The 14,603-nt window shown below is 37.7% G+C and overlaps 1 protein-coding gene and 1 long non-coding RNA gene across 2 annotated transcripts; both read right to left on the reverse strand.

Moving 5' to 3' along the window:
- Positions 1–1,417: 1,417 nt before the first annotated feature.
- LOC125378345 lies at positions 1,418–2,391 on the reverse strand. The gene is made up of 3 exons (XR_007220211.1): positions 2,287–2,391; positions 1,927–2,032; positions 1,418–1,643 (listed from the first exon to the last, which is right to left on the reverse strand). It is a non-coding gene; the product is annotated as an uncharacterized LOC125378345 (long non-coding RNA).
- A 379-nt stretch (positions 2,392–2,770) lies between these two features.
- Positions 2,771–6,640, reverse strand: LOC124141313 (myeloperoxidase-like). The gene is made up of 12 exons (XM_048393851.1): positions 6,611–6,640; positions 6,324–6,354; positions 5,929–6,018; positions 5,512–5,622; positions 5,099–5,210; positions 4,851–4,984; positions 4,472–4,645; positions 4,227–4,293; positions 3,855–3,949; positions 3,606–3,701; positions 3,391–3,483; positions 2,771–3,246 (listed from the first exon to the last, which is right to left on the reverse strand). The coding sequence occupies exons 1-12, from the start codon at positions 6,638–6,640 to the stop codon at positions 2,771–2,773; spliced, it is 1,509 nt and encodes a 502-aa protein (XP_048249808.1).
- Between the last annotated feature and the right edge of the window lie 7,963 nt (positions 6,641–14,603).

The following is a 14,603-nucleotide window of genomic DNA, read 5'->3' on the forward strand; positions in this document are numbered from 1 at the left end:
ACCGCTTACACATATGCTAGTTTTGTCGCGGTACCTCATAGTACACATTATCCTCCACAGTGGATATACATGCATATAGTGCTGTTCGTCCTTGATATTGCTTCCTGTATAAGGATAGAGTTCACATGGTCCAAAGCAGTGCTTCCTATACATATATATAGTTCACATTATCACAGAGGGTGCCTCCTATACCCGCATATAGTTCGCATCGTCCATGCGATACCATGCTGCTGACCAAAGCCCTAGAAACTCGCACAAGCCATGCTGCCAAACACGGTCACCCTTCCATCAACTTTCCACGAGCAACGTTGCTTAACGTCGCCTGATTTGTGACCTGTGCTTTGTACACGGGGTGCCGTACAATCAATAATGTGAACTATATGTACGCTAAGGACAGTGGGGGTTATTATACATATGTAATTATAAATAAACATATATATACATATTAGGAAACTCTGCCTGGGACGATGCGAACTATATGCGGGAATAGGGGGCACACTCTGTAATAACTATATACACGAATAGCAAGCACTGCGTTTGTAGAAAGCACTGACAGCGACAATGGGAAGTATATAAATGAATAGGAAGCGCTTTCTGGAATAATGTAAACTATTTGCGTGTGTAGGAAGTACTTGCAGCGAAAATGGGAAGTGTAATACGTGTATGGGAAGTACTGTCTGGCACAATGTGAGCTATACACTTACTGAAAGCACTGCTCGGAACAATGAGATTGTATGGAACATGTATTGTTAGAAACAATATGTATCTAGGCCCTGGATACTATGTCATCATACCAAACATTAACACAAATGTGAAACGTATCAATGTACCAATCAGCCTACCAAACGGTAGATGAATAACACCAAACCAACAAATTAAGAGACAATGAATCAGAAATTCAAAAGAGAACGTGTTTATTTCAAAACGGTTGAAAAATTAACAAATACAATTGATTGTTATATATGATATAACACAAGTATTGTTCAATATTGTTTCTATTAAAGATGATATACGAATCTTCACACATGATCACACATATATTGATAGTTGCTTTAAGCACCACATCAACAATATATTATACAATATCATACAATGACAAAAAATAAGAAACACCTCCTTTATAGATCTATGAAATAGTGCAAGTCATACATATAGAATATGTTTATGTCCTTGACGAATAAATTATACAATGCCATAAACATATACTGCCAATAATAATGCTACTTGTATGCTTTGATTAAACGCTTTGATGGTGTAACTGATGGATTTACTAACTTAATTGGTTACTAATTCGTTTTGTTCTCATAAAGTGTAGGCATTATAATCAGGTATAATGTTAACTGACATTTCCGTTAATAATTCCAGCATTATTAGTGAAATGCCATACCTCAATGTACTTGGCATTACTTATTTAGTATGAAGACAGTTGAACACAAATGTCAAAAATGTAATGTATTCTGTGATTTAGGCATCTTACAAACCAGGACTAGTAGTGTGGGCTATACATGGTGGAACACCAAAATGCTATGTTTCAAGTCTTCGGGGTTTATTTGTTGAACTTAAGGGTAGGCCAAGCAACCTCTCATCTCCGCCATTTGGTTAAATCGATTGTTGGAAGATCGTTGCAGGGTATCAAAGGATTGCTGTGAAATACAAAAATGTGTCACCCAGTTAAAATATTAACATTTCCGTCAGCATATTTCATATGATCTGGTTTTATATTCGTATCCTATATAACTGAATGAGCTTGAATATGTTACATTCAAAGTGTGTCACGAGGTGTAAATGGATCCAGGATACAATTCTGATTAATGTTCACTAAATGAAGTACGCCAGATATACCCTGTCGCATGTTAATATGAGGTCTGTCTGTGCGAGATAATTAATTACTGACGAACAAAGGAGATGAATGTCTTCATTGCCTACCTTTCTTTTGAGTACACTGTAAAAGGATCTCTTTGGATGGACTTCACTCCTGAATTCCTACAAAGAATTTTGGCAAAGCGCATTCGTCGGATCTCAGACAGTTGTCCTGAAATAGAAAACGCAATAAATATTTATATATACAATTACTTCTGACAGCAAGAGAGTATCTTTTTTCCAAACTATTGTCAGTGAAACACTAAAACATTTTGACATCTTGAATTAGAAATGCAATAAAATTCATATTATGATATAACATTCTCATCTTAAAGGCATATTAAGTTATCTCATAAGTACATAGTTTGACATCAACAAAATAGTTTAACAAAACATACAAGCACACAGGAACAGACTGGACGGTACCTAATGTAAAGCCCTTTCTTGGATGGGATGTTTCGAACCAGAATGAGTCGCCATATTTCAGGTCATGGAACTGTTGACCAATCAGACAAGCGAGGAGAGGGCCCACTACACCGCCATGCACGTGCTGTTCAGCTACTGCACCGGTGAAGACGTCGATGTCATCAGGGGATCTGAAGCAAGAATACATAAACGTAAGGAGATCTTGAGAAATGTCAAATAAGGGTTAAAGTATCTTTATTTAATAAATTTGTTACAATAACTCTGTACACATACAAGAGTAAATTAAATTAGACAAACCTGTATACACTTTTCAAAGCAGCTCCTGCTTTACCAAATATACTGTCATCAAATGAAGTCACTTCCCATAGCTGACATGCCTTGCGGAAGCTGTTGTATGATGGCAGGCCGTGGTCACGACCTCTCTGAATGTTCAAGGACACGATGTCAAAGCCATTATTGCCCGACGTCTCAAACAAATGCTCAGTCATCCCTTGTTGATGAATCGGTTAACCTCCTGATGTCTGTCCTTGAGGATAGCCTTCAGCACGGTGTCCAGATCTTTGATGACCTCAGAAGGTCTGAAGAAGAGCTGTTCTATGGGTACACGTCGATCTCCGAGGGTCAGGAAACGTGGAATGGTGGAGTGGCCGTATCTGAAGGCGGCGGTGGCGAAAGCGTTGTAGATGGTGGGGTTTTGGGTGAAGTTGTACCTGAAGCTAAAGCCAGGGGTCAGTCTGTACTTCCTCATGGCCAAGGGCCCAACAATAATGGGCAGCCATTCGCGGTAGGTGACTTGTTGGATGATGGCTGACACGATCTTTCTGGCCTCCTCAAACAAGACATCATCAGGAGTGGTCGATGGCATGACATCAGCAAGTTCTTTGACAAGACGATTGTGTTCGCGGACAAACATGGTGTGTAGCACGGCCAGACCAGGGAACACGTTCACACGGTCGTCACCTGATGATGGAGTTAGTTATAAAGAAGGTGTGAAAGTGTTGTGAATTATCATTCGAAATGTACCAAATAGTCATGTGTGAAGTACAATATAAAAAGATTCTGAAAATAGTACTACGGATACATTAATAATTAAGTTGTATTTACCAGCTTCAAAACACCATTCGTTGGTATTGCTTGTTCGACAGTTGCCTTGGTTGGATTCTGGCAACAGGTTATCGCCCTTGGTTTTCATGTAGGCTGAAAAGTTGAATGACGACATTTATTTGTATATACCAATTTCTCTCCACGGTATTTGCCACATTTTAAAATATTTGTTTGATCATGAATTATAATTTAAAACAAAATATTGCCTGACTTACGTCCATTCCTGAGGTGATTGATCTGATCCTGACTGAGGCCGTACACGTTAGAGGCGTCCACAAAGGACGTCAGTAGGTTCAACTGTTCTCGAGTATCTGGAAGTCACATGGTTTTAAATTAAATATGGATGTTATCATACAGTGCTGTTTATGGCTTTCGTTACTTAATAAGATGAGCATAAAAATAATGACAGAACAATCCTTCATTGAAATGAGGTAACCTACACAGCCTTGTATTCATATACTCACTCCTTCCAGGTGCTGGGGCTGATCTTTTGAACTCCATGCAGTTCTTTTGGAAATGTCCTTCATTTACTGGCATGGTGATTGGGAAACAAGGACCGCTGGAACAGTGAAATACAACCATTGTTATGATAATGTTTATGATATGTTATGATACACAAACACATGCTTATGATATAGTCGGAATCGTACGGTAGACTTTTATAATCATGGAAAAGGTTGTATCCCTTTCATCCCAATTCTAAACATGTATACAATGTCACGTAATTTTAAAGTTTATTATTTCTGATTCATTTATTTCAAATATCTCGACCAGTTATTTCCATTAACACAAACAGAATGATTAAGTGTGGAAAATATAGAATGTTAATTGCTTACCCAGCTCGTACATCAGAATGCATCTCTCCAGGTGTGTGACCATCGCAACATTTTGATTGAACATCACCTTGAAGGAATATGAGGATTTGTTAAGTTAATACAAAGATTTAGATGCATATCGTAATTATTGAAATAGGTTCGAAAAATATGGATCACAAAAACAAATATATCACAGTTTGTCTGATTTCATCATCACACGTCTGGTCACTTTGATGGTCAGAGGGTATTGGCCATTTGGCACCTACCTGCATGGAGAGGAGTTCCGGTGAGATCGTGGTCAACAAACTGCCCCCACTGCATCACCATCACCGTGTGGTCGTCAGAAGGACTGTCAACTCCCGGATGGACGGCCACACTGATGGCGCGTGGACTGGGAAGGGGATAACCATCAACGCCTCTCATTCGGGGAACGAACTTGCCTGAAAAGTCAAACCTTTGCTTTTAAAGTTCACTAAAGTATGGTTAGTTGTAATATTGATGGGGCATAACTAAATGTCCCCATTGGAATACTTACAAGACTTGCTTCCAAACGGTCTGATTTATTTATGAAAATCGCCCTGGTCATAAGCATGAAATAATGATTTTTAAGTTCTAATATCAATGTGAAGAAAGTCAGTTCTTTACCATCATCATATGCAGGATCAATAAATCTCTTGAATGGTTGGTTGGTTGATCCCCAGGTTGGCCAGCGAGCATTGTTGCAACTTCCGTCCATTGTCCGGTAGCGGGCGTCTTGTCTGCAGTCGATAGAGCGCCGTCTGTAAAAGTGAATGGTGTTATCAAGTCTAATGATAATTGGTGTAGGTATCAACTATATTAAACTCTCAACCACAAACGAAGTGTCCATAGATGAGAGTTAGTACGAAACTGACCTGATGGTGTGTTTGTCTTGATACTTGGATGTGCTGATGTCTTCTATGGAAATCTGAGACGTCTCGGCGGCGTCAGCCAGTGTACAAACAACATACTTGTCTTTGTCATCACCTACGTCAAAGTAAAGGCATTAATACACTGCTTACTATCATGGGACAATTTCAGAGTACTTTAACTTCGAAAGTCTGATCAAAGGTCGCACCATCTGAACTGGATGATGTTCTATAGTGGATAATGATGTTTGAGAACGCGTATCAGCAAAATATTTGTTTTAAATAATCGGAATTTGTCATCTGTATGTCCCATATGCAATAAATCCTCTGAAACATATGTATGATCAGATTTGTCAGTTAACCCAATAGACAAATCATGGATAGTGATGCCGTTAATGTTGAATAATTAGACTTCTTACCATGCAGGAGTCTGAACAAGATGTCAATTCTGTTTTCTCTGTCCAGCGTTTGTCCATCAACTATTCCTTGGTGGTCACCCCAAGTCGTTGGTGAAGTTTTTGTCGCACCCTCTAATAGGTAAATAAGTTCAGAGTATAGAGATATAGGGTTGTTACAGATTATGAATGCAATCACAAAAACTTTCATACTTTGCCACCCCACATTTTGTTCTATTTAGTGGCGTTAAACGGGGTCTTTGAATATGTCTGGAAATATCAACACAAGTCATTTCACGTGCATCTTTCAGGGTATACCCAAACACATATTTATTCATCTTATCTCTCAATCTTAGAATTCAAGAGAACATCATTATCTCCAACAATCCCTTCTTCAAATGTGTACCCCGAAGTGTAACAATACAACCGGTGTGAACTTACTGTTCGTTGATGACTCATCAGTGACATCGTCAAGGAATTTCGTGTTCATCTGATGATCCATTCCAACCAGATCTGATTGTATTGCCTTGACTGAAGGTAAGGTAGTTTTTAGTCAAACAACTGGTATCACAAAATATAATATCCGTACATTAAAACATTCAAACTATATTTAGTGACATTGATTTCATCAAAGGTCCGTCTCTACATTGAAGGACTAAGCATAATAGTAAGTAGAAATTTGGCATCTTTAACACAGATATCTCATTATTTCAGCATATTACATGATGCCAGTTGCGTGAGTAACGCCCAAGCAGATGAAACTAAAATAGTATTATTCAATCCTTCACTATAGCTTGTCAAGATTTGGTTCATAATTTTTAAAACACTATACTCACGTTGCTCAATGACGGAATCTATGTGGTTAACCTATAAGGGAATGAGTAAACATAGGTTAAATAATCGGTCTAGGGTAAAACAGATGTGATAATCTCAAACACCGTATGCCACCCGTTACTTTAAACATGATGAGAGAAAGAAGTTTTAGAACAATAAACCCAGAGTAAGTAATTACATGACATTTCTTATATATACTGATTTTCTACAGACATTCATGACTAGCCAGATAAATACCAATACTGATAATGAGAAGAAAAGATAAAAGAAGAAACAAAACACAACCTACCTCTGTGTCCGCCTCTCCAGCAGTGACCATGGTCAACATACAAACAAACAACACAACTTTCATCGTTTCTGCTTCTGTCCAGTACAAAGTGGGAATGTCTGATACACCAAAGATGGGACCTTGTATTTATACTCATATTCCTGGATTAAATCAACACAGATTACCCTAGAATTCACACTCCCCTGCTGGGTATTATCCGACATATCTACATGGGGGAGCTAAACATCTTGGATTATGCGGAGGCAGGCTGATTATCCCGGAGCAGCGTCATCGCCGCCATTGTTCTTGGTGTGGTGTATAAACATCAATAACGAGGTAGTTGGTAACTGTTTCTCACCAGGGGGTATTATCAGAGGGCATTGTTGAGATTATATATAATAGTAACATATTAATAATAACTGAAACGGGAGAAAATGTAAGTTTCTTGTTTTTTGACTGAAAATACAAATAAAATAATTCATGTCTCCCAAAATCTCTATGAACTTCTCCATAAGATATGTCACGTGACCCTTCCCTTGAGATATGTAGTTCTTTTAGCTTGAACATCACAAAAACCTTATCAGTGTATTCGCTTTAAGGTTACTCACGTTTTTGTATTCGGTTTTGCTATTGTAATCGCTAAACAAATGTACTTAGAGAACATATATTCAGTACACCATCTCTTCCGAATTCATTTTTATTCGCAGTTAAGTTGTAGTAGTAGTAGTAGTAGTAGTGGTAGTAGTAGTAGTGGTAGTAGTAGTAGTAGTAGTAGTAGTAGTAGTAGTAGTAGTAGTAGTAGTAGTAGTAGTAGTAGTAGTAGTAGTAGTAGTACAAACTTTCTAGAATTATAATTGAGATATGTATGTACCACATAAAATGTACGACTGGACTTCGTGTTTATGAATAAGTGGAAAATTTGCGATTACATGTAATTGTCAGTTCCTATTAGCAATATCGATGATTGACAATTAGTTTAAAAAGTTGATCCTATATGTATTATTTCATTACATTGAGGGACTAGAAAATCCTCCAGACACAAAACGTAGTGACCATTTCAATGCATTTGTCTCCCAGTACTTGTCTGCAAAGCTTGTCAAGAACAACTCGTGATGAGAAGCGGATTACCAACTGTCTCATTGTAATGATACCACTCTTAGAACAATTACAGTTGATGAGGACACGCCCAGATCAACACCATTCATTTATATAATCCCGGATTTGTGGTAAAAACAAGACTGTAACTTATCACGGATTATCATCAGCGACAGCGGATTACGGGATAATCTGATTTAGTGTATTCGGCAAACATGGTTGTCCAAATATGTAAGAACCATGCCCGATCTATCCGCTCTCATGTGCCAAATATTAATACAATCATTGCTGTTTAGAGCAACCTACATGTGCATCTGTATTCCTCTATAGCACGTTCAGTGTTCTAAATGTATCTTTTAAAAGTATATATATTCATATACATACAATAATACGATACAATAATACGAATGCTTCATTATCCTGCATACACAGTTGTTGATATTAAATATTTGTTTTCCCATTTCTCATTGTAAAACCTTAAGTTAAGAAAATAGACAAATGTTATCTCTGAAGAGTGAGTGAGGTAGTATCTTTTTTCGCCGCTTTTGACAATTTTCCAGCAATATCAAGGCGTGGGACACCAGAAATGAGCTTCACACATTGTATCCATGTAGGGAATGGAGCCCGTGTCTTCGGTGTAACGAGCGAACACTTTAACCACTAGGCTACCCCACCGCTCCTCTCTCTGAAGAATTCATAAGATGGATAATGTTTCAGTTCCTGGATTATCTGTATAATATTGTTGTATATATTGCTTTCTGAACTGGGAGTAGCGTTCACATATCATCATCACACGGTATTCATCTTCTACACTCCTCATATTTTTCTTCAAACAGAACTCGCAATATCTTTCATCATGAGGAATATTATTGTGTCTTCCAATCTGAACACATAATCCAAAAATATTTCATCTAAATTTTGCTAAATGCCAATTAATATATTGAGGTATGTTTATTGTTAGATATGATTCAGTATTGTGAAGTGACGTATATTGTTTATAGTACTTGCACTTTGATGAACTTTCCAAGGATGAGTGCCAATTTGTTGAAGATCCTTGTTTAAATTAGTTTTAAAGATTTCAGCATCTCCCATGTTCTGCTGAATCCAGACTATACCAAATCCTAGATGAAATATAATATTCATAATTGAAGTAACCCATGTGTGTCTTCCAGCATTATCAATAGATATAAGTATAATGTAAATCTGATATGGTAGTCTATTATTGTAGAGGTGAATTAATATAGTCCAGTATTTTATATCTATTGTCATGTAAATACATTCTCTGCCAGTCTGCCACACTCTCCAAGAACCATGTTATTAAGAGTAATATTATTAAATCTAGGAAATCGTTTGCCGAATACAGTCTATGTACTTTCCATTTACTTGTTATATGAAATTCCCCAGATTTCAGCACCATAACACAATATTGGAACTATCATGCCGTCAAACGTTTTCAAGTTGTCTTCATGTGATAAATATCCGAATTTCTTTTGATAATTAAAGATGTTGATGAGTGATTTCTTGGCTTGAGCAGAAAGTAAGTTTATTTTCTGCTTCGAAGGCCGTCGGCCCATGTACACAGTTGATACAACAATATCCATAGACAGTCAGACAGACAGACAGACAGACAGACAGACAGACAGACAGACAGACAGATGTTTGATGAATTTCTCAACAATACATATGCCGCGCAATCAAATATGAAATGGAGTTCATCTTCAATGCTTTTAGTATTACACATCCTACAAATTCGGTTAACAGTTATAGCTTCTTTACATCTGATATTACAGCGCAACGGCAGTTCATGCAATCTCAACAAGCAGATATATCTTCTTAATTCCCTAACATTGATGTTTGTAACATCATATTCAACAGTCAGCAATGACTTAATATTCGTATCATGTGCAAGTCGTTTTGAATCATTGATAATACTAAATATGTTTTGTTTTCCACAATCTTCTAATCTCTGTCTGAACATCGACAGAAAATATGAAAAATCTCCAATATCTTGACTAACCCATCCATATCCGAAACCATACGTGTATAACAACAATCTTACAGCCCCACACCTCCGCCCCGTATAACAAAAAAGGTTTTATCTTACAATCAAACAACTTAAATAACATATTTCCAGGAATATTTGGGTGTTTATGCTGTAATTGAGCTTTAGTGGCTTTTGAAACAAGAGTATTTGTACATACTGTCAACCTAGTAGAAAACATAATACCTAAAAAATTATAATAGGTTGATGTCTTTAGTAGCTCTCCATCAAAATACCACTTCTCATAATGTCGTAAATAACCACCATTTAGAAAAAAAAACTAATATTTCTGTCTTATCCATATTTATCTGTAAGCCCCATGATTTACTATATTTACATAAAATATCAATCTTTCTTTGCAAACCAATAACACTGTAATCAAAAATACAGAAATCATCAGCATACAATAATAACACGAGTTCCAAATAATCTACACCTATGTATATACCTCTTACATCTGCATTTTCCATCAATGATGGAAATTCTGAAATCAACATTGCAAATAAAAACGGGCTGATAACACAAACTTGTCTGACTCTACTTAAACTATCAAAATAATCAGTAATAGTAGTGTTGGACACTCTTAAAGCTGCTTTTATATTCGAATACATATTTCTCAGTACAGAGAATAATTTACGATGAATACCTTTATTAATTATTGAATACCACAGTAATTTCCTATTAAAAGAATCAAATGCTTTCTTGAAGTTTACATAAATACAGTAAAAACGTCCCCAAATTTTAGATAAATACTTTTGTACACGACATTGCAAAGTGAAACTATTATCCGTTGTGCAATAGCCTTTCCTAACACCTGCCTGGGCCACAGGTATACTGTTAAAGTGATCGGAAAAACGTTTAAGACGCCCATTTAGAATAGAGCCGAATAACTTCCCAAAAATATCCATCAAAGATATGTCTCTAATTATTAACACAGTCGAAGCTTCCTTTTTTAAAGAGTGGTACAATAACACTCTCAGCCCATTCTGATGGAAAATTACCCGTTGACAAAATAGTATTATACATAACTAACAAATATGGAATTAAAACAGTTCTGCAGCATTGGATCATGTCAGCCGTAATACCATCTGGTCCTGCAGCTTTACCCTGCTTCAGATCTCTTATGAATGATTCGATCTCTTCCTGTGTAATATCATCATTAAGAATATTATTATATCATCATCAGTACAGAAATCACACAATTGTTCATTATAGTTATTTATAACCTAATCTATCTGCTCAATGATATCCGAGTCCACAAGTATATCAGTATGGTTTAAAATATTCAGTCTTAATATAATCAAACCAATCTTCTTGGCAAATCTGGGTGGAAAGAGGACCACAACTTGTCTTCTTTGTCAATGCGATTATGTTGAATATTTAGAAAGAATCTCCTTATCACCAATAACTTGTCTAATACATTAAACTTTTTAGTCTTCATATCCTCACAGTCTTTATCGTAGCATTTTTTATCCAGATGTAAGTTTTGATTATCTAGCCCTAGAAAGTAATCCGCATGAAATAGAACCACTATGTACAGCATTGGTCAAAGCTTCAACAGCTAAATCAACATTCAAAGACAATAAATGCATAAACTCATCCATGTGAAGTGCAGACAATGACTCAAAAACATTATGTTTGAAGGCATCACATATTTCATTTCTCCATGTATATCTGGGAATATTATTCACATGCATTGCATTAACATTATTGACCTGTCTATCACATCCATGGAGGGTAAGTAGGAAAGGAAAGTGACCTGATTCATAGCTTGTGAAAAAAAATAGTTGAGCATAGTACATAATCAACCAAACTAGCGCCACCTTCCTTAAAACAAGTAAATGATTCCCAGCAAATCGTCCATTTACAATATGGACAGAAAACGTACAACAAAAGTCTACCAGATCCCTCCTGTAATCATTACACACATCATCTCTGGTACTGCGGGGCACGTCAAATGCATCCGATACATACTTCTTATAAACATGTAATAAATCTGTCGTTGTCGTCGATAATAAAATCTTTCAAATTACCAGACCCGTGAAGATTCCGGGGTAGAATACATGTAGGTCTTCAGCAACCAATGCTTGTCGTAAAAGGTGACTAAGTTTGTCGTAAAATGCGACTATCGGCATTGGGTGGTCAGGCTCGCTGATTTGGTTGATGCATGTCATCGATCCCAATTGCGTGGATCGATGCTCATGATATTATTCACTGGATTGTCTGGTCCAGACTGTATTATTTACAGACCGCCGTCATATAGCTGGAATATTGCTGAGCGCGGCGTTAAACGACAAACCAATCAACCAACCAATCAAATTACCACAGCGTACATTATAGTCACCAGGAAGAATAATTTCCCAATCTGGGTGTTCATGTAACACAGCAGACAAGCTTTTATCTAAGTACTCTAGACCCTTAGGGACTCTATTGTCTGTCATTACTAAGTACAAATGTATACTGAACAACAAAAGTTCCTGTGACATTGAATAAGATTTAATGCAAAGTTATGCTTTTTACAAAATCCGAAACAATTTCGGTTTGCTATGGATAAAAGACTGTTCAAATGGTTAATTTCCCATACAGACTTCAGAAAAAGCGTGATTTCATAAAAAAAATCAAACCAATCAAATTACATAATTGACATAATCAATAAATAAACATAATCAGTAGCGTGTGTGTCCACCTCTGGCAAGCAACACATCTTCGTTTCATGGAATAGACCAGGCGTTGCACAAAGTCCTGTGGGATATCTGTCCATATCTGCTGGAGCATGTTTCGAAGTTCCTGCAGGGTCTGTGGAACACGTCGAAGGTTGTCTCTCCATCTCATCCCACATGTGCTCGATTGGTGAGAGATCAGGGGAGCGAGCCGGCCAGGGAATGACATTCACGTTGTTTTGTTGAAGAGAATCCTGAACAAGTCGAGCAATTTGAGGCCGGGCGTTGTCATGTTGAAAGGTAATGCCTGGGCCATGACGACGCAAAAACGGTAGAACAACAGGGTTGATGATCTCGTCGCGGTAGCGCTGTCCATTGAGATTTATCTCTACCACTATCAAACAGGTCCTCTGTCTTGCTGTAATCCCACCCCATACCATAACGCTGCCGCCCCCGAACCGATCTTCTTCCATGACACAATGATTGACGTAACGTTCACCTCGACGTCGGTACACGCGAATGCCTCCATCGCTGTGGATGAGGTGAAAACGAGACTCGTCAGTGAATAGAACTTGTTCTCAGTGCATGACCGTCCAGCGTAGACGTTGTCTGCACCACTGTAGACGTGCTTGAAGGCCAGGGATGCTTCTTGCAGTCACTGTTGCTGGCTGGAATCGACTTCGTAGGTATGTTGTTCGAATCAAGTTGTCTTGTCGATTATTGGTTACACGTGGCCTGCCACCCCGAGGATGGTCTCTGACTGCATTCGTCTGTTGCCAACGTTGCCATAAACACCTGTCCTGTGGACATTAAATTGTCTTGCAACATCACGTTGACTCGATCCTGCTTCAAGCATACCAATGACTCGCAGACGCTCATTTTCGGACAGGCGTTGTTTTTCGTAATGTTGAATAGTTACGTAATTTTGTTGTTTTTCTGAGTGGTTGTTGTCAGCACGATGCTAAACAATGCAAATGGAATCCCGTTAACGCACATGTTTTCATACCCATGCTTGGGTTGTGAAATGCATGGAACTTGCATAAAAGTCATCTTTTGCATGGAATACATGCTTTTCTGTAGCAGTTGGGGTTTTTGTGACTTGATTTCCTTGCATGTACTACAATATTGAAAACCAGACTTTACTTGTTTGAAACATACACTAAAATATTGGTGTCACAGGAACTTTTGTTGTTGAGTTTATTAACAGGATGCACAAAACCAACAAGTAAATTACGTGTGAGATTATATATACTCTTATCAAGTAACAGAAATATCATGTCTGTGTAGTCAATAATAACACGGCGCAGACCATGTGATAGTGAAGTGTGAACACACACAGACACGCCCTCTCGGTAGTTTACCCTCTGCAGTTCGTGTAGACACGGTACTCGGGGAACATAGTCTCTATGCTTTCCTTTGTGCAGTGTATCTCTAGAAGACCAAAGATACTGTGATCAGTGGAAATAAACTTCAATAAAACTTCATGATTTATTCTATCAAATGCCTTTGAAAAATCAACGAAGATGCTATAAAATCTACCATTAGTTTTTGGAGAGATATTTGTGCAAATGCCTGTAATGCCAAAAAGTGATCAATAGAAAAATATCCGGATCTAAATCCAGCTTAAGGGCTTAATATTCGTGTATAATATTATTAATGTCACACCAGGATTGTAATATTTCATCCAGAATATATGTCAGAACTTTTCACAGTGAGTAAATAAGAGATATGCCCCTGTAATTATCTGTAATATAAAACAAGCTACATACATCAATGTTTGTTGATTCATGCACATGTCTATTTGTCGTTGAGAGGTCAGATGAAGTGAAATGAGGGTTAACGTCACATTCACTTCCCTAGCTACTCGCACTTTGTAAAGGGTCATGCGATTATTCATTTGACCGCTTACACATATGCTAGTTTTGTCGCGGTACCTCATAGTACACATTATCCTCCACAGTGGATATACATGCATATAGTTCTATTCGTCCTTGATATTGCTTCCTGTATAAGGATAGAGTTCACATGGTCCAAAGCAGTGCTTCCTATACATATATATAGTTCACATTATCACAGAGGGTGCCTCCTATACCCGCATTTAGTTCGCATCGTCCATGCGATACCATGCTGCTGACCAAAGCCCTAGAAACTCGCACAAGCCATGCTGCCAAACACGGTCACCCTTCCATCAACTTTCCACGAGCAACGTTGCTTAACG

The sequence above is a fragment of the Haliotis rufescens genome, unplaced genomic scaffold (genome assembly GCF_023055435.1).
Source record: "Haliotis rufescens isolate VD_foot unplaced genomic scaffold, xgHalRufe1.0.p SCAF_12, whole genome shotgun sequence".
Taxonomy (NCBI): Eukaryota; Metazoa; Mollusca; class Gastropoda; order Lepetellida; family Haliotidae; genus Haliotis; species Haliotis rufescens.

Bases quoted from the DNA above. Each gene is read 5' to 3' on its own strand.
- LOC124141313 (XM_048393851.1), bottom strand. From the start codon at position 6,640: ATGGTCACTGCTGGAGAGGCGGACACAGAG. The intron at 4,985-5,098 runs GTCAGTTTCGTA...TCACTTTTACAG, and splicing joins CAAGACAAACACACCATCAG to ACGGCGCTCTATCGACTGCA. The intron at 4,646-4,850 runs GTAAAGAACTGA...TTGACTTTTCAG, and splicing joins TGATCCTGCATATGATGATG to GCAAGTTCGTTCCCCGAATG.